The following is a 23,530-nucleotide window of genomic DNA, read 5'->3' on the forward strand; positions in this document are numbered from 1 at the left end:
CAAGGTTTGAATATAACTTAATACTACAATCCCCCACACTTGCGGCATCAGGATGGGACATTTATTTTGCTTTCAATTATAAGCTTATTTAATTGAACCAAATTGAGATTTATTTATGTTTAGCAAGTGAGCATGCAGTATTAATAAATCTTGGATGCATGATCATGTGATGGAGGTGACTTCTGCCTCTAAAAAACTTTGGGATTAAACAGATGGCAGTGACTAATTAGCTAAGAATCCCTGTTGATAATCTGTGGGAATCTGTTGTCGTGTGAAACATCTGATTCACCTTAACAAACCTCATCATCCAAGTAATATAGTCAACTCCCAACATATGTTTTCTGATTAGACCTTTAACAACCAACTTCCTTCTCCCTGTTAAAATGTTTTTGATTCATACACGGAACAATTTGTTTTCCAAATGCATCCAACAAGAGATAGAAATTCTGGTTTTGTTCAATTAGTCAGGACAGATTTTGACAAATGGAAACAAGGAAATGGGGATTAGGAACTAGTAGAGGAGCAGGAGGAGGAGGCAAGAAAACGTGGTGCATTGAATTACTGTTTAGTGTCTTTTCATTTGGTAATGGCTACTTTCACATGTGCTGCTTTAATGGAAGCTTATTAAATATCAGCAGATTGGTAAAAGAGTCTAAGAATAGCTTTCCAAGTTTCAAAGCAGTGTTGGTGCTTGTTCCAGATTCTTATTTATTAGTTTGTTTAATAAATAAACTTCTGTTACTTTGAGATTGTAATAGAAATATTCAGCCTTGTTGCTTTTGCAAAGGGTAAGGGAAATCAGCCTTTATAATAACAGGAAAACCTTTGTATTGTACAATTAATAGTTATTAAGAAATCAAGTACAGAAGGGACCAGGGGGATGTGCTTGAACTTTGCTTCTAACAGGACTTCAATCAATTCCCAAAGAGAGGAAAAAGGGAAAAAGGGGGAAAAAAACCCTCTAATACACACAGACCATGTCCTACAAATTGACTTGGTACTTGTAGGAACCAGCTGCCTATGAAACCAGGAACCTAAAAGAACAATATACCAACAAAAATTTTTAATGAACTATGACCTTGAAAATAAAGCTTCAAAATCAACATATCCCTTCAAAACAATGAAGAAAAACAAGAGTAAGGGAAGATTAAAGGTTGGAAGTCCAGAACTTGGACTGAAGCAGCTCCTCCTACAACTTCAAAAAGGGTGAATAAGTCAGCACGAGAATAAAGGATTTGAGCAACTAGCTGTACAAGTTGAAATTCAGTGTTTGTTTCTTCCTTTATACTCTCCTATGTTGTCGCTGCTTGAATCCATTAGAATTGTCAATCTCCTTGCAGTTTTCATGAAGTCACTGCAATGGCAACAAAAATTGCTCATTATGTCATCCAATGAACATGACACCTTGCTATTATAAGAAGGATATTTGTAACAAAAGGAGCAAATAGATGTAGTAAGATAAAGGAGTTTTACCTGAATGGTTCATCTCCTATGTGTTTGACTGCACCTGTAACATCCCGATAGAGCACATGGCTCAGAGTCTCAGAATTTTCTATACCAAACATGTCTGCCAGCTTTCTGTACAATTCATCATAAGAACCCAGGAATGAAAGGTCAAGTGTTCGACCTACGTCCTCTGCTTCCATAAAAACTTTACAGTGACCAGTCTCCAAGTTAGTTTCAGCTTCTTGGCGATTATCCTTATACCATGGGAAACCTTCACAGGATGAGCGCTCTGGCAGGCCTTGTTGATGAAGTGCAGATCCAGAACCATCAGAAAAATTTGCCATCTTATCTACATTCCCTTCTGATGAACTATTTCCAGTAAGAACTGGCGAGACTGTATCAGCAGAGCAGCTGAGAGAGATCTGCTGCTCTGTAAGAATTGGCTGACCAAAAAGTACAAGCTGGGGCGTCTTTGCATCATCAGTTTTCTTACAATTCTGGGTAGAATGGGCCATAGTTAGCACACAAGAAACATTCTCACTCATGCTAGGCTTTTGAATGATTGGGCCACCATTGGAGGTCCTATTGGGTGTAGCAGCATGATCAGGTGGTGGGAAACCAGCCGGAAAGAGACCTGACTGCAGTTTTTTGAGGTGGAGATCCGATAAAGATAGACCATAATAAGCATGCCTGGCTCCCTGCATGCCAGCAGGAGTGTGGTCGGGTAGACACCCAAAGGGGCTGCTGGGCCCAAGAAGGTTGCCTGAAAATGTTGGCATTGGAAGTTGACTGTCAAGGGGGAAATCTGGGTGTTGTGGCAGTCTCAACTTCTTCCTTGGTGGTGAAAAGGGAGATAGATGAATCGCGGGCATGTTCGAAACCAATTCCACCAGCCAAGGACTGACACGTTTTACATTTTGAAGCAAATCCGGCTCGTCCCATGTAACCTGCAAGACAAAACTTGAGCACATAAGAACAATTGAAGGAAAAGAAATCAATTGGATTGTGGAAAACAACAAAAAGTTCACAAGCTAATGAATTACATGAGAAAAGTGATCCAAGATCATATTCCAGGTGTCCCTTCATGGAATCTAAATAATGGAATTCAATCATGCCCCTATTATTAGTGTGTCATAATATGCTGTGCAATGAGTTGTTCATGTTTTTCTCTTCATTTTTTTTTTGTTTTAAAGAAAATCAACTGAGATTACCGCAGTTGAACATAATCTTCATAAACATTCAACAAAGTCAAAGAACAACATCACGAATTTGGCACTTGGAACATAAAAATAATTTAAAATGGCAAGACATATTTGCATAAATTATTCACTCACGTCATTACAAGAGGCATTTCATGAAGAGATCCTACTCTTTCAGAGAGAATTTGTCAACAATTTACACATCTTTCAATACACATTCATATAAAAATGCAGTGAGCAAGCAAAACCATCATTGCTGGTCAATGACATCTGTCATATCAGTTTGTAGCACAAGATACATAATCACTAACGTATCAGACATACCATTCCACATAAATTGGCAATTTATGACCTAATCAATCAGAGAACAGAAGGAAGTTGGCCTACAAACAGCGAGGAATTGCAATTTCAAACCATGGTCATCAACAACATAAGGTTGCAGTCATCTGACAACTGAACGTAATGGAGAAACCATACAGAAACACAATTAGCAGTCAAGAGAACCAAATTGGTTATGGTGGGTTCAATATGTACTTTGATATCGATGGTCCATACATAGCAGTCTCTAGGAAGTACCTAAAATTAGGAAACAGATACATGGGCTAATAGCACCAGGGAAAATCAGAAAATTTTAACAAGAGTGAGAGAGATTTCTTTGAATTCAACAGAAAGGAACATACACATGAACGATCACTTACATCCTTCAAGAAACCAAAAGAAGAGTTGAAATTAAGAAAGATGAGAGTACCTGAAGAAGCCTCCAAGGTGAGTCAGCCCAGCGGAGGGGATCAGCAACTTGAACAGAAGATATAGTGCCCATGAACCAACTAATCCGTGAAGAATCCTCTGTTTCAAAGGCCATTTTAAATCTCATCCCCGAGCACCACCGGATCTGTAATGCTGCTTTCACCAAAGAGGCCTTCACACAAAACTCGGGCGTACTCGCCCTGGGGTAGTAAACAACCTCAAATGGCTGCCCGTTGGCAGCAAGAGTTGCAGCTTCAATAACTTGTTCAGGCCTAACTTTTCTCTTCCCCATCAAATTACTATTTGAGTTAAGCCCATTAGTACTGCCATTTCTCATCAACTTGCTCTCATCTTCCCTCAGAAACGCTGAAAACCCTCCATATGGCACCACACAATTTCCACCAGTAGCGTTCCACCCAGATGAAGACTCAGGCCCTCCTCCAATGCACCTTTTCGCCCTTCGTATACCAATGCAAAGATCCCCATTCTCCGCCCTTAAAAACACAATCGAATCCCCAGCCACAAGCTTCTTATGGTTCACAAAAGTGCTCCATCCCGTAGTCAAAAGATGTCTCCTTGGCGTCCCTCTATATATATGCCTAAATTTCCAGGTCTCCCCGTGGACATCCTTTGCAAGAATAGTCTGAACGGGGGGATCGGCAGAGTAATCCAATCTTGGAAATATCGTCTCAGCACAATACCTTGGAACAGAAAAACCACCACCATTGTTTGCATCTGACTGAGTCAATGTCTTAGCAAAAGATGCCGGCTTTTCCTGTGTTTCATTCCCATGAATGCTTCCAATTCCATCATCTTCAAAATCAGGATCATTAGTACTAACCGGGATCAGCCCAATTTTCGCGAAAACCTCATCAGTCTCAGGATCAGCCATGAACTTAACAGAAGCGACTCTGCAGAGTACATAAGCCGGTATTCGAGGGCAGTTCCTGAAATCAACAGGGCCACAAGCGTGCTCAGCATGGCCTTGAGGAAAGTAAAAGACTTTGGCGTTAACTGAAGGCATCTGAACCATTCCTCCAGCACAGGCATGCCATAGCTGAGAATCCAAGCACTTCTCCATCTCCTTCAGTTTCTCTTTTGAGTCCATAAACGTAATCATCTCAATCAAAACAATGATTGCAACAGTAAAATATTTCGTTTTCTCTTCTCTCTAAGTAAATGCTGTAAAAACAGACAAAAACCCAGAATTACACATGAAATTCAACAAAAAAGAGAAAAGAAAAGGAATCATAAATAAAGTGATAAAATTGAAATTGTTACCTTGTAAAGCATGTATGATCAAGGGAAACTGTGATTAAGAATTTTTTGCCACGTCCAACAAAATATCCAGTGAGGATCTTCTTTTGATCCTCACCAGAAAGAGAATTCAAAACAAAATTTTGTAATTCCACAGAACCTCAACATTAGAGAGCCAACTTCAGATTCCAAAAAGCTCCATCTTTTCTCTCAATACAGCTAAAGCTTCATCACTAAATAATATTCAAAGCCCCCCAAAACTATATCTTCCTCCAATTTAAACAGTTTTTTTTTTTTTTGCCTCTCTTTAACAGCTTTTAACACCAAAATCTGCTTCTACGATACGCTATAATTGAACAAAATATTAAAGCAAAAAAAAAAAACGCTTCCTCTTTGCTTGTTTCTTGTACAAAGATCAGAGACTAAATCACTTTATCTCCACAAGAAAGAAAACCACTGTTCAATTCACCAAGTTTTGAGTTCACTGTCAAAACTTCTACTACTTCCAAAATTAAGATCCACAAAAACAAGGAAAACCCAGACACAGAAACACAGACAGAAAAAGTCTCTGCTTTTCTTACACTCTCTTTGAGCCCATAAAAGAAAAAACCTCAAACTCTCAGTAACTAACTACACACAAAGTCTCTGTAAACAAAAACTCCTCCAAATTCTCCTCCTATAAAGACCCAAAAAGGATAACTAGGATTAAAAAAGAAAAAACATAACGAAAAAAAAAAAAAGACAGTGATGAATCTTTCTTTGGGTGTCTTTCTTTCAAAGATTCAATCAAGAATTACCCTCGTTAGCCGACACAGAAGCAGATAAAAAAGCCATTAGCACACAAAGAAGGAGGAGAAGAAGAAAGAGAGAGAAAAGAAGGGAAGAATATAAAGAGAGCACCTTTTTGGATCATGCAAGAGTCCAAAAAGCACACACTAAAAGAACAGAACACCCTTTTTAACACCCAAAATTATTAAAAATAAAAAATAAAAACCCAAAAAACAAAAATATCAACTTGTCTAGTACTTACTCCCCGGTAATTATAGTGCCCATTGAACAACTTCTTTTTCTACCTTTAGAAATTAAGAAGTAGATGTGCAATTTCCTTTATTATTATTGTTATTAATTATGTTATTAGCATTTTCTTCGGATCTGAAGGAAGTGTATGTGTATCTTAAGAAGCCAGCAAAACAACAAAGATCTTTAAGGAACCTATCCATATTTCATTTTCTTTATTATTATGAGACTCATATTGTTTAATAATTCTCATTAATTTATTGATTTACTAATTCTCTCTCTGCATAAACAAATAGGTTATATTATTTGTTTCATTAATGAAAGTGTGGGTTTCCTTTTCCTTATCGTGATATATGTTTATATATTTTAATAAATTACATTTAAAAGAATAAAATAATTGTAATTAATACTTCTTTTTCTTCGTTTTTTTTTGTGCAAATTGAAGTCTAAAAGCAAGGCAGTCGTTAACCAATAACAAGACAAGTTAACCGTGGTTGATGGGGATTCCAAGTCCTTAGTCAACTAGTGTTTGAGTGTACCTTTGTTTTGGTTAACCTCGACTTGTTTCACTTCCTTTTTGAGGATGTATTTGCTTTCTGCTCTTTGCTCACTCTCTCTTGACGCGAGTGCTTACACGCTACACTTATTGCAAGCAAAGGTTTTAACAATTTTGTGTTAGTAACTGGTTTTGCTGACAATTACTCACAATAAATATATTTATTTAATATATGGAGAATTATAATCACAATTGTTTGAGATATAAAACTAATTAATCTTATATTTTTTATAATTTCCATGTACTATTAATATTTTAATAAAATAATAATTGAATTTAACAATTTACTCGTATTTATTATGCATGTAAAGTTATAAGTCAATTCGATATTTTTATCTCATGAATTGAGAATATTATTTTTTAACATATATTTAACAGTAAAAAAATTATTATATCAAATAAATAATTAAATAGTTTTAATTAATTTAAAATTTGACATGCATTATTTATGTGAATAGAGTATGAAATATAACAATTAGATTAATCAAATATAAATTATATGAAACAATGTAAAATTAAAATTAATTTTACGTTACTGTAAGTAAAGAGATCACGCGGGTCTGAAGGGAAAAGATTTTTTCGGTTAAATAAAATTTGAATTTAATTTTTTGAGTGGAAAATGTATTCATTTATATGGCTGTTTTTTTTTTACCTATTAACAAAATATATTTTCCATTGATTAAATGGCCAAATTTGGGATGGGGGCGGTAAACTTGTTTAACTCAAGTTTGATTGTGGGAATAGTTTCCGTATTTGGAGGCGCGTGGGGCTGAGATTAGAGTACCTAATTCCTGTTGGTCGGGTGATGGGGAAGCCTGCGGGGAGACTTTGCCTTCCTTTTCTGTTATCTTTGAGCAGTGAAGTCAGTTAAGTCTTGAGACTTTACCAACACTTAAAACCGAAAAGCTTTTCTTGGGTATTTTGCCACTTTCTTTGACAACAAAAAGCATAAAAATCATAACCTCTCCCACGCCACTAGTTTGCAGCGCGTGTAGTTCGCAGCTAACCAAGAAAAACAATACTTCTTGTTCCTCGAACGCTCACCCCCAGGAGTGGCAGCTCAGAGGAAACCGAAAGGAGAAATATTAAGGAGACTTTCCACTCAGAGGTACCCCATTTGGGGAGGAGAACTGAGTCAAGTGTAATTCTAGAACCCATCGAGTTTATCCTAAAATTCCAGGGCTAATATATGGTATATATACTTTAAAATAATTAAAACTTTAAAAGAAAAACATTCCAAATAAATTTTGTGTAACATTTTTTTTGGTGATATTTGACCCTCTACACACTAATTTCCCTGCAGCATTTAAGTCTAATCAAATTATGCCATAACTTGGAGAGCTACAAGCCCGTTAGATCAGAAGTGAAAATGATCCTTATTTATGCTTCAGGCATAGTGATAGCCTGTAAGCAGCATTATACAGCATACAGCAAAAATCAGAAAAGAAGCAAGTTCCAAAGCATGATAAAACATAAATCTGGTCAGTTTTCTGTTACAGATAAAACATACAAAGACAGCTCAATGGCCTTAAAGTCTTCAATAATGTGCACCATTAACGGCTGCCACTGAGGCTGAGGAGCTTATCCTGTTATCCTGCTGCTAACCCTAAAATGGCCAAGGTGAGCTAGAAAATAGTAGGTTTGGCAAATTAAACAGTTTCAAAGTTCAGGGATCAAGCTAAACCGAGACGATATGCTCCTTTTTTTGTGGTGGGTTGGGGCCTTCACGGCAGCTTGAACACGTACCAATACTCAAGATATTGCAGATTACACCAAGTCTCATAATTGCCATCGTGTTCTTCTGTTACTGTTCTGCAAGTTGCTCGGCTTAAAGAAGGGAAAGGAGTTAGCTTAAGGTCCATGGGCTATGATGCTGGAAATCTCTCTTTGCAAGAGGTTTCTCATAATTAGTACTTTTCAGCAATGTAAACAGTGTGAACATTAATGTCAATCCTTGAAGTCCTGCTTAACTAATTTAACTATCTGATTACTGAGCTGAGTAATATATATAAAGTTAGGAAGTTATCTCAAACAAAGTTGAGCTAATTAAGATAGCTTGTGTCCAGGCTAATTAAGTTCAGCTTTGAGAAGCTAATTAAGGCGGCATCATGACCTAACCAACTTCCCTGTTTGCAACAATCAAAAAGATCATAAAGTCACAAAACAGGCTGGAGAACTGAACACTTGCACTGCAAATGCTGAGCAACATACTTTTTCAAAGTTTTGTTGTTAATTAATGTGCTGTTTTTAATTGGGATGGTTGATTAGTTAAGGTCACCAATCATCAAAATTTAATGTAAAAGTGAAGAAGAAGATGATGATGAACATATGACCTGCAACTAAAATAAAATATACATTCCCCCCCTTTTCTTTCATGGGTACAGTCAGTGAAATAAAGTTTAAAGAGAAAGATTTCATTCTTCTACTATACATGAGTCATCTGTTAAGACATGAATTTCCTGGTAGATGAATCCCGCCCCAGCAGTATAAATGATCCTGCCAGTAATTGTTCCACAACTTTTAGCAACAACTCCGAAGATTAATGATCATTTATTTTTCACAGGGCATGACAGTTTAGCATCAAGTTGTCATATTTGGTATTTGCTGCAAGTGTTGGAATCATAATTCAATTCAAGCTTTTGCTTTTAACAATCATTTAAACTCACATCTGCTGGGCTCGCTCATCCATAACAGTTTTAAAACACCTCTGCCCTCAAACAACGCATCCATGCCAACTGAAACTTGAGACTTTAAATCCTCATTATTTTTGAAATGAAACACGTTAGAAAAAGTCTAATGTATATCCTTCTAGCACCATGAAAGATAAATATATTAAAAGGAGAGAGAGAAGGATCGATTTTTACAACTCTAATAACCCCATTGAGTTGGAACATTAATCCACGCCCTGGACCATGCATCCACAAAACCTCACATAGAACTACAAGAAAACAAGCAACAGATTAGGACCAAGAAACCCCATTTTTCCAAATGCCAGATATAAAAACATTTTTCCCTTTCTACTGTAAACCAAGGGCCATCTTTTTTGAGCATTGTTGGTGCCAAAGGACAGAGAAAGAGACCCAATAACCAGAACATGAGCTGCTCTAGGACCCCACCCCCTTGTGGAGCTGCAACCAAATGAGAGAGTGGTTGGAAGAAGAAACAACAAACCAAACGTGACAATGAGCCCATCTTCCCTAACATCATCATTAGAACTGAAAACCCATATATCATCAATTAAAATCCAATGTGGCCCACGTCAAATGTAGGTGGCCTTTGTCCCCCTCGCTCCCTGATCAATTGCTTCAGACATCGACCATGCAATACGCACTACAATACTACCCCCTAAAGCCAGCTAACCCACCAACGGTATGGGTGACGAACAACGACCAAACACATTTTATTTTTATGTTCTTTTCCAAACCAATTATATGTGTGGGTAATATTTTTCCAATATTTTGAACTGACCATGAGTTAAAACCTTCTGACGGTAGTCGATAGAAATAGATATGAGCCCTTGTTAACGCCCACAATGTTGTCTAGCCCGAGGTCAGTAACAGGGTTATGGCGAACATTAATTGAACAAGGTTGGGGGGGGGGGGGGGGTTAAAGTAAATAATTCTGACCCATGTTCATTTTTTGGTTGCATAATTGAAGGTAGGGTTACAAAGAACAAACATGTAGTGGATAAATTTCAAGGGTGACAGTCACATTTAGGTGTCAGAAGGAAATAATATCGTTGAATTTATTCCCGTATGAGTTTTTGAGTCATTTGTGGCCGGATAAATAAAGCAAGCACAGTGAAAGCATTTAATCACCGAAAGGAAAAATGCCATTAATTATAACGACCCACCAAACTGTTCAAAGTATGTTCAAAACTCTCGCTTTATCATATGCATAACAACTTACTATACAATACATTATTATTATTATTATTATTATTATTATAATATGTATTCATTTAATTTTGAATTTAAAAATGACTTTAATTTTAAACTTGAAGGGTGGCATTAAATAATCAGCAATTACAACTCTTTTTATTCTTTTATCGTTGAGCAAAAGAATGTAAAAAGAAGTACCAACATATTAAATGCACCAAAATGGGATTACTTCACCTTTTTTTACTGATATTTGAACAAATTTATCATTGGATGACTTTTGTGAAATTTGACACATGGCATTTACTTTAAAAAGGAAACAAGCAAATTGAAGTTCCATGTGAAACATTTTCATTCCATTTGAATAAAACAGGCAACTAAATTAAATCAAGCAACCAAAAGGTTGTTGCTGCAAACAAGAATTGATGGTTTAACCAATTTCCCTAAACAGGTGAGAGCTGCTTTTTGTGATGCCAATTCGTTAGAACCTCCAAAGAAAAACCTACAGCTATGTACCTACACGCCCCAATCCCAAAGGTACCATTGCAACAATTATAGCCAAATAGAACACACTACAAAAATGAAGGGCATTGCCCATGAAAAATTAATCATTCCATAAGAAGAAATATTGTCTGTTCTCAAACAAAAATTCCAAATAAATGCTAGTAATTTTCGATAAAGCACTAACAATTTTTTCGAAAGAATTTATAAAACAATATTGCTTGGAAGTCGTTAACAATAATCAAGTGCAAACTGCTTTTTTTTATTTTGTCTTTTATAAAAAAATCGAACTAAACATGTGTAAATTTATTTAACATTAATATTTTTTCAATAAGGATGTTCCCCTATTTAATTCAAAAAAATTACAAGTCAAAAGATGTAGTGAGAGAGACGATGGTATCAACAATAACTTTTTTTTGTTTCCAATTTTGAGTAAAATTATTGTGTTTTCTGCATTCAACAATATTTTCATTTTCAATAACCTTAATTAGTCATCCCTTTTATTTTTATTAAAAAAATTTTGAAATTTTTATTTCTTGACTTTTTCTTTCTTCTTCAGTAAAATTTGTCAAAAATTTAATTGTCAATTCAATGTTGGTATATAGAAATCTCAATGGTGTAATTGACATTAAAAGCTTTGTTTTACATTTGTCCACTAGGATTTAATTAATAAAAAAATTCTTTTCAGTAACCAATAGAATGTTGCCAAGTCGACATAATTAGCCCCAACATCTCGGGATTTGGAAAAATTTTCTAACCACGATTCATCAATAAAAAGAGCTCGAACGTGGCGGGAGTTGATTGGCTAACGGGTTTTTGATACTAGGGGAAACTGGATTTCATGTGAATCTCTAACTGGCACACGCTAACTTGACAGCTACAAGACAACAAAAGAGAGCAGAATGTGGGCTTTGGATGTTGACAATGCAGTGATGTGTCTGGTTCTGACACAAGAATATCACACGTGTCAGTTTCTGGTTACTGATGTCGTATTATTGGCTGTCCCATTATCATCATCATGGAAAAAAAAAAACTATGACATGGGCCCGCTTTCGACAGCCTCCCAAATCTCTGTTCTCATCTTGTGTTTTTATTTTTATTTTCTCCTTTTGTAAGAAATTCAGATCGATAATTAAACAGGAAAAAGGGTTAGAAAAATAGAAGAAAAACCAATCAACGACATCATTTCTTTCCTTTTCTTTTTTTTTTTTTATTTTCTATGGTCCAGAAGAATTCCTTATGATAAGCCATGCCCAAAGCTGTCTGGTTTCAGCGTTTACAAAGTAACATGACAAAAAATTGAAAATTCTTCCTAGTGAATGGACAAATACAAGTGGTCCAATTAATTAATGACAAACTGTGTCGTGGATGATTTAACGTCCTCATATATCCAACGTTAAATCGATTGATAATAAATTCAAAAGATTTTGTATATGTTTAAATGATGTGAAATAAATGTTTTTCTATCAATTTTAAGTGAAATTATATATTTAACTTTATTGAATAAGATGAAAATGGTTCTACTTGAAGTTGGTTAAAAGGGAAACAAAAAAAAGAATGGATAGGGATAGTGTTTTCATTGATCAGAGATACTATAAAATGTCATTAAATTATTTAAAATGTTTTTATTTTTTATTATGTTTAATTATATTTTTATATTTTTATTTTAAATTAAATAGATATTTATAGTTAATGATTAATTAATTACGATTAGTTAAAATGATATCTATCATTTTTATGTTAATGTGATATATTATCGTACTAGTGTAGTGTGAGATTGCCATGTGATTACGTAATCATGTTTTATTAGCATTCTACATCATCTTTCATTATGGTAAGTCAATATGTCACATAATATAAAATTGACATTGGTTGTTGTAACTAAATAGTTAGTAAACCGTTAATTATAAAAACTTATTTGATTCAAAATAAAGGTAAAAAAATTTAATTAATAATAAGGGTAAAATATCCACACTTTCTTAAATTTTAATCGAAATTACATAAAGATCTATTATTTTTCAAAATAAACACTCCGTCTCAAAAAAATATTTTTTATTGGACACGTTAGTCCAGTTGTTAGTCAATCGTTAATGTTTTCGTTAGTTTGATGACATGGTAAAAATAAAAAGATAATTTTATCCTTAATTAATTTTTAAAATTACTATTATATATTTTTATTAATTTTTTATTAATTAAAAAAAAAACTCCCAGGGAGCATTGGAACTCCCTTAGGGAGCTTTAGATCTACTACTCCCTTGGGAGCACCGGTGCTCCCCTTCTTTGGGAACATCAATCTAGTGCTTCCCTCCCTTAGAAGCCCCAGCCGGTGTTCCCCTTTCTTGGGAAGTGATTGATGTTCCTTATATTTTTTAGTTTTTTTAAATATAATAATAATTTTTTAAATTAATAAAGAAATAATGGATATTTTAATCCTTTCATAATCTCTGTTAACGATGTTTGCATTCTTAGAGTAGAGTGTTTATTTCGAAAATTAATGAACCCGTTTAGAATTTTGATTAAAATTTAAAATGTGTGGATATTTTATCCTAAAATAATAAAAGAACAAAAACTTATTTAAAATTTTCTTTATAATTTAGGAATTTTTTTTAAGTATTATGTCATAGTTTATAAATAATTTGATCCATTGCTTAGCTAAAAATTGATTTTTCCCCTAATATTAAAGCTTTATAAAATACCTTTTTGCTATCTAAAAAAATAAAAATATCTTTTTCTTATTGCATTTTATAAAGTCCTATTCTTTTCATGAGCTAAGCTTAGAACTAATTGGGCTTTGATCCAGTCAACACAAAACTGTTAGAAGTGGGCTGCAGCCTGATCCTTTAGCTTCGTGGTGAGGTAAATTCTGTTTTTGGCCAAGATTAGATGTATTACTTTGGTCAACAATTAAAGTCAGTACTTTACAGGTCAAATTATACAATTAGTCTTTAAATTTTGTTAAAATGATAGATTTAATTTCTATGTAATAATTTTTAAAAATTAAGTCCTTGTATTTTTGAAATTAATAATATTAGTCTAATCATTGATAGTGTTAAAAAATTTTCATTACCTATGCTGATATGCAGATATGGTATTTGACTATAATGATGTAGTATTGAATTTGATAATGTTACATCTGATAATGATGTAATAATTATGTAATAAAATTTTTTGACTAACTTGTCGAGACGAATAAAAGATTTAAATAATTTTTTTATCCTTTGTTTGATTATTTTTTATTCTTTTTTTTTTGGTAAAAAGGATCAGAACAAAATTAAACTGCATCAATTTAGGCCATGCAATGCCCAAAGTATATGCTAGTAACAAAAAAACTATGCTAGTAGGAAGGGACTCAAATACATGTAACCTCAAAGATAAATCATCATTGTGAGTAGCCGTATAGTCTGCACTTTGGTTTGCCTCACGATGCACATGAGATAATAAACATTCCCAATTTTGTTGAAACAGCTTGTTAATGTTGCTCAGAATATGAGCATGAGGATCAAATGCATTACTCTGTTTACACAATTTTTTAAGAACTATCAAAGAGTCAATTTCCACCTCTACCTTTCTGAAGCCTCTATCAAGTTTTAACCCCTAGTAGATCGAGGCAGCTCAATAACTTAAAAGGCCTAAAGTGAAATATTCAAATAAGGTATTTTAGTGAAATTAGAAAAAAAATTATTAAAGTTTTATTTTTCTAACTTTTTAAGATGCAAAATTTTTACTTAAACTTTTATTGTCAAGTTTTTTTAATATTTATTTTTCAATTTATAATATATTCAATCAATTTAATCTTTATTGAGATATTGTTGATCTTAAATAAGATTTTATTTATTTTAATTTTAAAAAACTTCTTTCTCTCGATACAACACTTATTAGAATTGTTAACATTATTCTAAAAGCAATATATGCATTTGGAAAATAATTGAGTCTTGTATATAATTAAATATGTCAATTGGACTGTTATCTTCCATTTGGATAATTTTTTAAAAAAATTTTACCTCTAAAAATAAATCTAAACTATCAATATCAAGATTAAAACAATAGTCTTTTAAACTATTATCGTCTAAGGATTTCAATTTTTTATCGCTAAATAAATTACAAAAAATACTTTCATATATCTTAAATTGTTCAAATCTACTTTGGAGTGAAAATTACTTGATCTAATATATATAAAAAGTAATCAATTTTAAATGATTTTTCAAGAGATCTTGTTATTTTATTATCAACATTCTCATCAAATTATTTTTTTCTGTTAATTATATGTGTATCACGAAATTTAGATTCTAAGTTAATTTTATTGTTTCAATTTAGGGTTTAGGAATTGGGAAGTCATAAAAATTGAGATTTATTATGCACATAATTAAGGAGTGAGAGAATATGTCATTTTATTAATTATTTTTTACTTTTTACACATTTTAAATAGAAAATGAGATAAATAATTGAGAATTAAAAGGGATATGAAATTGAAAGAAAATACATATTTATTAGACATGAGAGAATAGATAAATATTTTATTAATTATGTTAATTTTTATATATTTTTAATATAATTAATTATATTATAATTATTATAATATTATGAGTTCTCCCCAAATTTAAGGCTTAAAGCCCTTGCTTGGGTGGTTTTACCCAAGTGCCGACCCTGATGATAGAGTGCCCACAACTCGGTTGTCAATGAAAAGGAAACTCTTAACTTTTTATGTAAAGCCAGCAATTCAACTACCCTTATCATCACTGATTACACTTCCACCGGCTATTTCCCAGGTTGGTCCCTCGTGTTGCCATCCACATTAAATTTAACATATGATAGCCATAGTTTTTTACAAGCAATCAACACCTCCTGCTTGACTCTTCGTTGTTCTTGGCTTATATTATCCCATGTCTTCTTAGCTTTCATCTAGATTTGTTTCCATACGTTATTTGGCCATGCAAAAAACTTATCATGAATAGTCAAGTTACGCCAAAACCATACGAAACAAATTGTATGCACAAGAATCGAACTCCATGAAACACTCTCAAAGAATACACCATTGGATATGTTCCACTGCATCTAGTCCTTCAAATTCAAATCAAAGAATTTGCCATTCACAAGTTCAAATCTAATCTAGAGCCATAAGTGCTTGATGATACATAATCCCGCAAGGCATGTAGAATTGTCTCCTTGAAGATTCCACAACATGGACACAAAGTAGATATGCCCATAATTTTTCTGTTCAATTAGGAAAATGTAAAGAGAGAATTATGCATGATACACCGAAGAAACATACGAACGTTCATTGAATTCAATTCTTTCTCTTTTCTTAATTCTCTCTTGATGATCACTTAAATTGATATTGTAATCGAATTGAAAAATTGATTATCTCTTTTCGAAAAAATCAAAAGAAAAATAAAAAATATGATTCATAAATGATTCGTCAAAATTGATTTTAAAAATTACAAATTAAATTTAAAAGCTAACATCACATCGATATAATCATTACATTATTTTTTAATTTTACTTTACCATTATCACGTCTCAAATTCAATACCTATAATAAAATAACATATCAAAAAAAGTAACGAAAAAATTTTACCACCAATAATGATTAGACTGACATTATTAATTTTGAAAGTATAAATATTTAAAATTTTATAAATTATTGTACTATTTTGACAAAATATATAGATTAATTGCATAATTTAAGCGTTGAAATTTTGTGAGAGATTAATTGTTACGTGAAAAATGTGGTAAATGCAAATTGCAAACTGACAGATATGATAAAGAGTGAAGATAGTGAAACTAAAAGCATGGGAAAATGAATGAAAAATCCTAGTCAAGTGCCAACTTCTGAGGAAGCCAACTGGAGCTACTTCCTTATATTTCTTCACTTTTTTGCTTTAGACTCGCTGACTTACTATTTTTTTTTCTCTTTCAGGAACCACTTTGTTCACTTTGAGAAAGGTTCTTTCTTCTCTTCTTTCTAGGATATCATTCATTCATTCTTCTTTTTCTTTGGTAACTTGTCCATTCCATTTTCCTTGGTAACTTGTCCATTCCATTTTAAAACTGCATTACAAAAAGAAAGAAAAATGGCCTTCTTGAGGCTGGGTTCTAAGTCTGAAGCATTTCACCGTGAAGGTCACTCTTGGTAAGCTTTTCTATTTACGTTGGGAAATGGGGTTGGCCTGATTTTCTAAGCTGTAAAGAACTGTGAGTTTTTGTGGTGAATTGGAAGGATATTTTTGGAATTAATATGGAATGTTAGCTTGATTAATCAACTGGAAAAATGTCAATTTTAGAGTCTTTATCAATTATTTAAATCTGCTCAAATCTTTTTGTCTTCCTTCTTGGCTTCATTAAAACAGGAATAAAGTATATTGTAACTCTCTTTAGGTTCTGGCTTGTATCTAAACCGAAAATTGGATTGTTAATGATGCCTGAACTCCGAGTGAAATGTTGGTTTTTATCATACATACTTATGTTCTAATTTCTATAACTAGAATTTTGTTTAAGGTGTTAGGCAATATGTGGAGAAGTACTTAACCTAAATGAGCTTCTAAGACTGAACAAATGGTGGACTATTCAAACAAGCATTCAACTAGTGGGTGATATAAAGGACTTAGCTTTCTTGTTCTTCTTTATATAGTCATTCTAAGAGAAGAATGAGACCATAAAAAGTGTAATAGGAAGAGAAAAATAAAGGTTTCTTGGATATTGATTTACCTTGAATTAAAAATTCATGGATCTCAATTATGGTTCCTGCTTTTCAGGATCTGCACATCTGGACTTCCAAGTGATGTTAGCATTAACATTGGAGAAATGTCTTTCCATCTCCACAAGGTGTGTTCATTTCAGTTATATTTTTTCTTTGAAATGGCTACGTACCTTTGAGTTCTTTTATCTATGTGGTTTTCTTTACTTTTATTCATCAATCATTCAATGTGGCTAATATAATTTCTATGCTGGGCTCATTTTGGCATCTATTGAAGTTTCCATTGCTTTCAAGAAGTGGGCTACTATCAAAGCTTATTGAAGAGTCTTCCAGTGGTGATGGATCAAGTTTTAGTTTAAGACTTAATGATATACCTGGTGGAGCCAAAGCCTTTGAACTTATATCCAAATTTTGCTATGGTGTAAAAATAGAGCTCACCGCACTAAATGTAGTCAGTATTAGATGTGCTGCAGAGTATTTGCAAATGACTGATGATTATGGAGATGGAAATCTTGTAATGCAAACAGAGTCTTTCCTTAATGAGGTACTCGGAAATTGGGCAGATTCAATTAGAGCTCTTGAAACATGTGAAGAAGTTCTTCCGTATGCTGAAGAGCTTCACATTGTCTCAAGGTGCATCGATTCCTTGGCAATGAAGGCTTGTGCAGACCCAAGCTTATTCAACTGGCCTTTACCAGGACGGGTTACCAAGCGAAGTCCAGAAAATATAGGCTTATGGAATGGGATATCAACTGCAACCAAGACACAACCTACAGGTGAGGATTGGTGGTACGAAGATGTATCATTCCTTAGTTTACCACTATATAAAAGACTGATTTTAGCTATTGAATCAAGAGGCATGAGGCCTGAGAATATTGCTGCATCTGTGGTACACTATGCTAGGAGGTATCTCCCCTTGATGAATAGGCAATCAAGCTTCAATGATGCAAACCATGTTAACCCTGGGACAAATATTTCCAACCCTTCTGAAGCAGATCAAAGGGCTCTCCTGGAAGAGATTGTAGGGTTACTTCCTAATAAGAAGGGAGTCACATCCTCCAAGTTTCTGATTAAACTGCTTCGTACTGCTATGGTATTGCATGCAAGTCCATCATGCAAAGAAAATTTGGAGAAGAGGGTGGGAGCCCAGTTAGATCAAGCTTTACTTGTGGACTTGCTCATACCAAATATGGGTTACTCAGAGACACTTTATGATATAGATTGTGTTCAGAGAATTCTTGATCATTTCATGCTAGTAGAGCAAGCTGCAGCTATAACAACTCCTCCTTGCATAGTTGAAGAGGCACAGTTAATGAATGGATCTGATTCATTGACACCCATGACAATGGTGGCCACTCTGATGGACGGATTTTTGGCAGAAGTGGCACCAGATGTTAATTTCAAGCTTCCCAAGTTTGAGGCTCTTGCTGCTACCATCCCTGATTATGCAAGACCACTTGATGATGGCCTTTATCATGCAATTGATGTGTACTTGAAGGTAGTCCTCGTGACTTATTTCTATTTTGTTTATTCTGCTTTGAAATCAATTTCACAATGTGATGGAATTCTGATTGAAATTCTTAATAAATTTGAACCCAAATTCATTTTATGTGTCATCAGGTCTTAAGAATGAATTCTAAATTACTTATCCACCAAAATAAAAGAAAACAAAGTACTAATCCTGAATCTTCAATATACTTCACATTTGCAGGCACATCCTTGGATTACAGATCTTGAGAGAGAGCAACTCTGCAGACTCATGAACTGTCAAAAGCTCTCATTGGAAGCCAGCACACATGCAGCCCAAAATGAGAGGCTGCCTCTTCGAGTAATCGTCCAAGTCCTCTTCTTTGAGCAACTACGACTACGTACATCAATTTCTAGCTGGTTCTTTGTCTCTGACAATCTCGAAAACTCACAAAATCCTGATGGAAACATTGGACTCCTAAAAAATGATGGCTCTTATACTATGAACTCTGCACAAGATTGTGCTACAGGTGGTCAAGATGATGTGAAGCATCGAGTTTCTGAGCTTGAAAAGGAGTGTTTGAGTATGAAAGAGGAGCTGCAGAAACTGGTGAAGACAAAGAGAAGTTGGAGGAATTTCACCAGAAGGTTAGGTTTCAATAAGAAGTCACATTCTTGCTGTCCAAAGGGATCAAAGCCTACCAATCTAAGAGCACCCCCATCATCCATGAACAGACAACAAAACTATGAAAATATTGAGGTGGTTCCTGGAAGTTTGAAGGTCAATTAAAAGGAAACTAATTTTTCTTTGCATTTTTATCATGTTACCTTTTGATGTTGAATGCAACAAGAATTTGATTCTATTGTCTGTGGATTAAATAACAGGTTCTTTTAGGTATTATTTAACAAATTAGATTGTAATTCGATTTATTTATTAAGCTTGAAGTCATAGGCTTTTGTATGACTGCTAAAACTCAGTTTTATTTATTAAGTTACAAACCTCCAAATGTTGAAGCATTGTGAAGGTAAGTAGGCTGCAAGCCTGCAATACTGTTAGAATGGTCTTGTCCTTTTGGACCATTTTTTTACTTATTCCCTACGCCTTTGCATCATTTTTCCATACTTCAGTTCGAGACATAAATGTTTACTGTTCTGTGCTAGCTTCTGTTTGTTGCAGCCTAAACAGTTATGGTGCATTTCATATTATTTCATAAATTGACAAGCTTCTGTATTTAACATAGAGGAAGCACGACCTCTTCAAGGTTTCTATTTGTGTAGATTTTTCCATCATAATAACCGATCAATATTCAATACCACGTGCATTTTTGTCAAGCAAAATGACAAGATTATTTGAAATATAAAGCTCCATTGATGAAACTTGGTATCACATAAATGGGGTCTCATGTATCCTTAAAACAATCTCAAATAAAGCATTTTGATCTTAGGACATTTCCATCCCTAAAAGAATGGCCTGGAACTACTGCAGGGGAACTTGTTACAAGAAAACAAAGATGAAATACATACATAAAATCTAGGAGTAAAGAATTGTTTCTCCATCAAGAAAGAATTAACAAATCGTTTCCCATCGTTTAGTAAGGTGCAAGGTCCTTTGGTGGTGGTATAATAGACTCTTCCGATGACTTCCCGTTCTCAACGACAAAGGCCATCTTTAAACCCCACATAGTATGCAGCTCCAGGTGACAGTGCATAAACCAAACGCTTGCATTTGCAGTCACAAGAGCCAGAGTATGTTCAAATAGGAATCATGTTAGAGTTAATTTGTTTATAAGATCTTTAATGTGAAAGAAATTACCTGGATTATCGGCTTTGAATCTAATAGCTGTCCATCCTCCAGTTGGTACTCTAACTGTATTTCTCTCCAGAGGATCCACAAGGTTGAACTTAGCAGGGTCTTTGGAAAGATTAAAGTTTCCAACACCACTTCCAACGATAAAAATATTAAAGCCGTGAAGGTGAAATGGGTGTGACTCTACTGTGAGAAGATTTGTGTCCTGTAATACCAGCTCAATGGTGGAATTGAAAGCCACTTTACTTAGCCCTGTTCCTAATGAAGTGCCCCGGTTCGCGGTAAGTGGTGCACCAGTGTAGTTAAATTGGACCGGAGGACGGTCAGGGAAGTTAGTTCTGAACACTTCTTTGATATTGAAGTAATGAGCCTGCAGAAGTCCAATCTTTGGCATCACAAAGGTTATGTTGTTCATTGAAGCTGTGAGTTGTGTACCATTTTGACAAGTGGAACATGGGTTTGCACCAAAACCAATTGTGTAAAAAAGATGCGGTCCACTTTAAGCGAGACTTTTGCTGGAAATTGTGGGGTATTTAGGCTTTTAAGTTTATTGTTATAGTTCAAGGCGACCTTGGTGTTGTTTGGTGCAGGCAAGTTGGGCATAGAGGGTAGAACTGTGTTTGGGATGCCTTTGTATTGTAGAATAGCTGTAACAATTTTGTTATCCACAGGAACTGATCCATCCATGAAAGGCCTGACAGCCATGAAGTATTAGCTTGGAGGTTGGTCAACTTTAACTAGTACATTAGTTGTTTGACCTGGCGCAATTAAGATAACCCTGGTTGTGAAGGGCTTGGTGTAGATTGCATCAATTTCTACCACAGTCACGTTATAACCAGCAATTGCAAAAAACAGTTCATCATTGAGTGCAGCATTGATAATCCTTAACAGGTAAGTTTTGCCTGCCTCAACCTCCATGGCAAAGGTATCTAAAAGAGACACAAAGTCACATTGCATTACATTTATATTTTGGAAAATTAACCATAAGTTAGAATATTTTTCCTAGTGTAAAACATGAAGCTAAAACTTACGTTTGTTAGAACATGGGAATAGTGGCCCTGGTTTCCCATTGATGGTATGAGCATCAGAGGTTTGTGCTGGTAGCCCCAACTTATTGGCTTAGTTTACAAGTGTTTCAACGTCTGAATTCCACCATTCTGCTACAGATAAAACTTAGTCTGTTAGATATTCCAGATCTCAATTTCAAAGAACTTTCACTTGTTAGTGACTATAAACTCAATTACAAACCTAGGATTATTTTAGTTTCTAGATGAGGTTGAGGGACTGGATACGAGATTCATTCTTCTGGCATAATGACAATGGCACCATAGATTGTAGCTCTTAACCACAAAATATGTGCGTGCCACCATAGTGTTCCTCGTTGTCCTGTGACATTAAAATTATAGGTGTAGCTATGTTCGGTCTTTGATAGGGCATTGTGTTATATATGCCGGTCCATCAGCCCAACCATTGCGAAATTGCTTCAAGCCATGCCTGCATACATACAAAAACAATAGAAGTTGATTTAAACATTGTTGTTTGTGAATGCACAATCTTAAATTTCATGTGCATTCTAATGGCTAGATTACAAACTTATGTAGATGACATACCAATGACTAGACATGTTATATTGTGCATGGTTGGTGACATTGACAAGAGCTCGATCTCCTTCTCTTACAAAAATGGTTGGTCCTGGAAACCTTCCATTCACTGTGACAATCGGTTTTGCATGGCACAACCTGTTCACATTCTTGACTTTTATCTAATCTATAAGAAAAAGGAAGTAGAAGAGTTATATAAAGACCTTAACTTTCATTTGAAAAGAAAGTTATAGTGAAAGAAAACATATAGAAGAATAACAGCAAACACCCACATCAAACTGATACTTCTTCATAGCAGCTTCAGCTGGAGAAGTCAGAAACCAAGCAAAAAAGAAGATGAGAGACAACGATCCCAAGTAGCTATCAAGGTGCATTGCCATTTTCCTTTTTTCTGCTGATCAGAAAAATGACCCTTTTTTTAGGCCTGACTGATGATGATTGTTGTGTTGGAATGGCAAGAAGAACATTGGTACTTATACTAGTAGAAATGGAAGGTATAAGTTAATGGAGAGGGTTGTTAGTTCTAAGTTGGCAAAACTGTAGTTCATTAGGTAAAATAAATGCAAGGGCTGCACAAACCTTGCAAGCAACTTCATAAGAAGTTGAGATACCCATGTACTGTTTGTTAACTATATGTGGAAAACTAAACAAAAAAAATGGAATACCCTCAAAGTTGATAACAAAATGCCCATCTTCAACACTCTACATATCAGTATTCTAACAGCTAGATGTAACAAGCAGTCGACAAAAATTTGGCTATTGGTTTTGCCTAAGGAGGTTAAGTATGGTGGAAACTTTTGGGTGATAGAAAGTGACCGATTATCTAATCCAATTGCTCTAAATTTGTAACATAAGCATTAAGCTGGTTGTTGTAGATGCCACATTTTGCCTGTTTTACTTACGAACTTCGCATAGGGGTGAGCAAATAAGTGAATTGGGTGGTTTGGTCCACTATACTTAAAGACCAAATGGGCCAATCATTTTTAAAAAATTGATCAAAATCGACTAAATATAAAAAAAGACCAAACTGACTAAACATAAAATTAATTTGGTTGGTCCGGTTTTGGACCAATGGATCAAAATTTTATCCCTATTTTTTTACAAATTATAAATTTAAAACTTATAAACTTCATCCATAATTATATATATATGAAATTAATGATATAACTTATATGTTGTAATGTTTTATATCAAAGTTTGTATAAATAATAACTAATTATAAACAATATGTTTTAAAATCTAAAGTGATAGCTAATAAACTTGTTAAGTATAATCATATAAATAAAGTTTATTATAAGTTGTAGTAATGTTTATGCATAAATTAAATATATGTGTATATAATATATTACTTTATTATATA

The 23,530-nt window shown here is 34.2% G+C and overlaps 3 protein-coding genes across 3 annotated transcripts; 1 reads left to right on the top strand and 2 right to left on the bottom strand.

Moving 5' to 3' along the window:
* LOC18597960 (auxin response factor 18) lies at positions 790–5,573 on the bottom strand. The gene is made up of 4 exons (XM_007027274.2): positions 4,674–5,573; positions 3,394–4,574; positions 1,474–2,393; positions 790–1,354 (listed from the first exon to the last, which is right to left on the bottom strand). The coding sequence occupies exons 2-4, from the start codon at positions 4,510–4,512 to the stop codon at positions 1,264–1,266; spliced, it is 2,130 nt and encodes a 709-aa protein (XP_007027336.2). The 5' UTR covers positions 4,513–4,574; positions 4,674–5,573; the 3' UTR covers positions 790–1,263.
* LOC18597962 (BTB/POZ domain-containing protein At5g03250) lies at positions 16,631–19,705 on the top strand. Its single transcript, XM_007027276.2, has 4 exons — positions 16,631–16,731; positions 17,354–17,423; positions 17,573–18,793; positions 19,007–19,705. Exons 1-4 carry the CDS (start codon positions 16,673–16,675, stop codon positions 19,550–19,552), a joined length of 1,896 nt encoding a protein of 631 aa, XP_007027338.2. The 5' UTR covers positions 16,631–16,672; the 3' UTR covers positions 19,553–19,705.
* LOC18597964 (laccase-11) lies at positions 20,352–22,550 on the bottom strand. The gene is given in 8 exon segments (XM_018120888.1): positions 20,352–20,482; positions 20,576–21,061; positions 21,064–21,498; positions 21,601–21,729; positions 21,818–21,995; positions 21,997–22,063; positions 22,180–22,331; positions 22,443–22,550. Coding segments are annotated over 8 exon segments (1,686 nt in total).

This window comes from Theobroma cacao, chromosome 5 (assembly GCF_000208745.1).
Source record: "Theobroma cacao cultivar B97-61/B2 chromosome 5, Criollo_cocoa_genome_V2, whole genome shotgun sequence".
Lineage (NCBI taxonomy): Eukaryota > Viridiplantae > Streptophyta > Magnoliopsida > Malvales > Malvaceae > Theobroma > Theobroma cacao.

Coding starts and splice junctions, on each gene's coding strand:
- LOC18597960 (XM_007027274.2), bottom strand. CDS start 4,512: ATGATTACGTTTATGGACTCAAAAGAGAAACTGAAGGAGATGGAGAAG. Junction 2,394..3,393: donor CACCTTGGAGGCTTCTTCAG/GTACTCTCATCT, acceptor TTTGTCTTGCAG/GTTACATGGGACGAGCCGGA. Junction 1,355..1,473: donor ATAGGAGATGAACCATTCAG/GTAAAACTCCTT, acceptor TTGCCATTGCAG/TGACTTCATGAAAACTGCAA.
- LOC18597962 (XM_007027276.2), top strand. CDS start 16,673: ATGGCCTTCTTGAGGCTGGGTTCTAAGTCTGAAGCATTTCACCGTGAA. Junction 16,732..17,353: donor CACCGTGAAGGTCACTCTTG/GTAAGCTTTTCT, acceptor CCTGCTTTTCAG/GATCTGCACATCTGGACTTC. Junction 18,794..19,006: donor CAATTGATGTGTACTTGAAG/GTAGTCCTCGTG, acceptor TCACATTTGCAG/GCACATCCTTGGATTACAGA.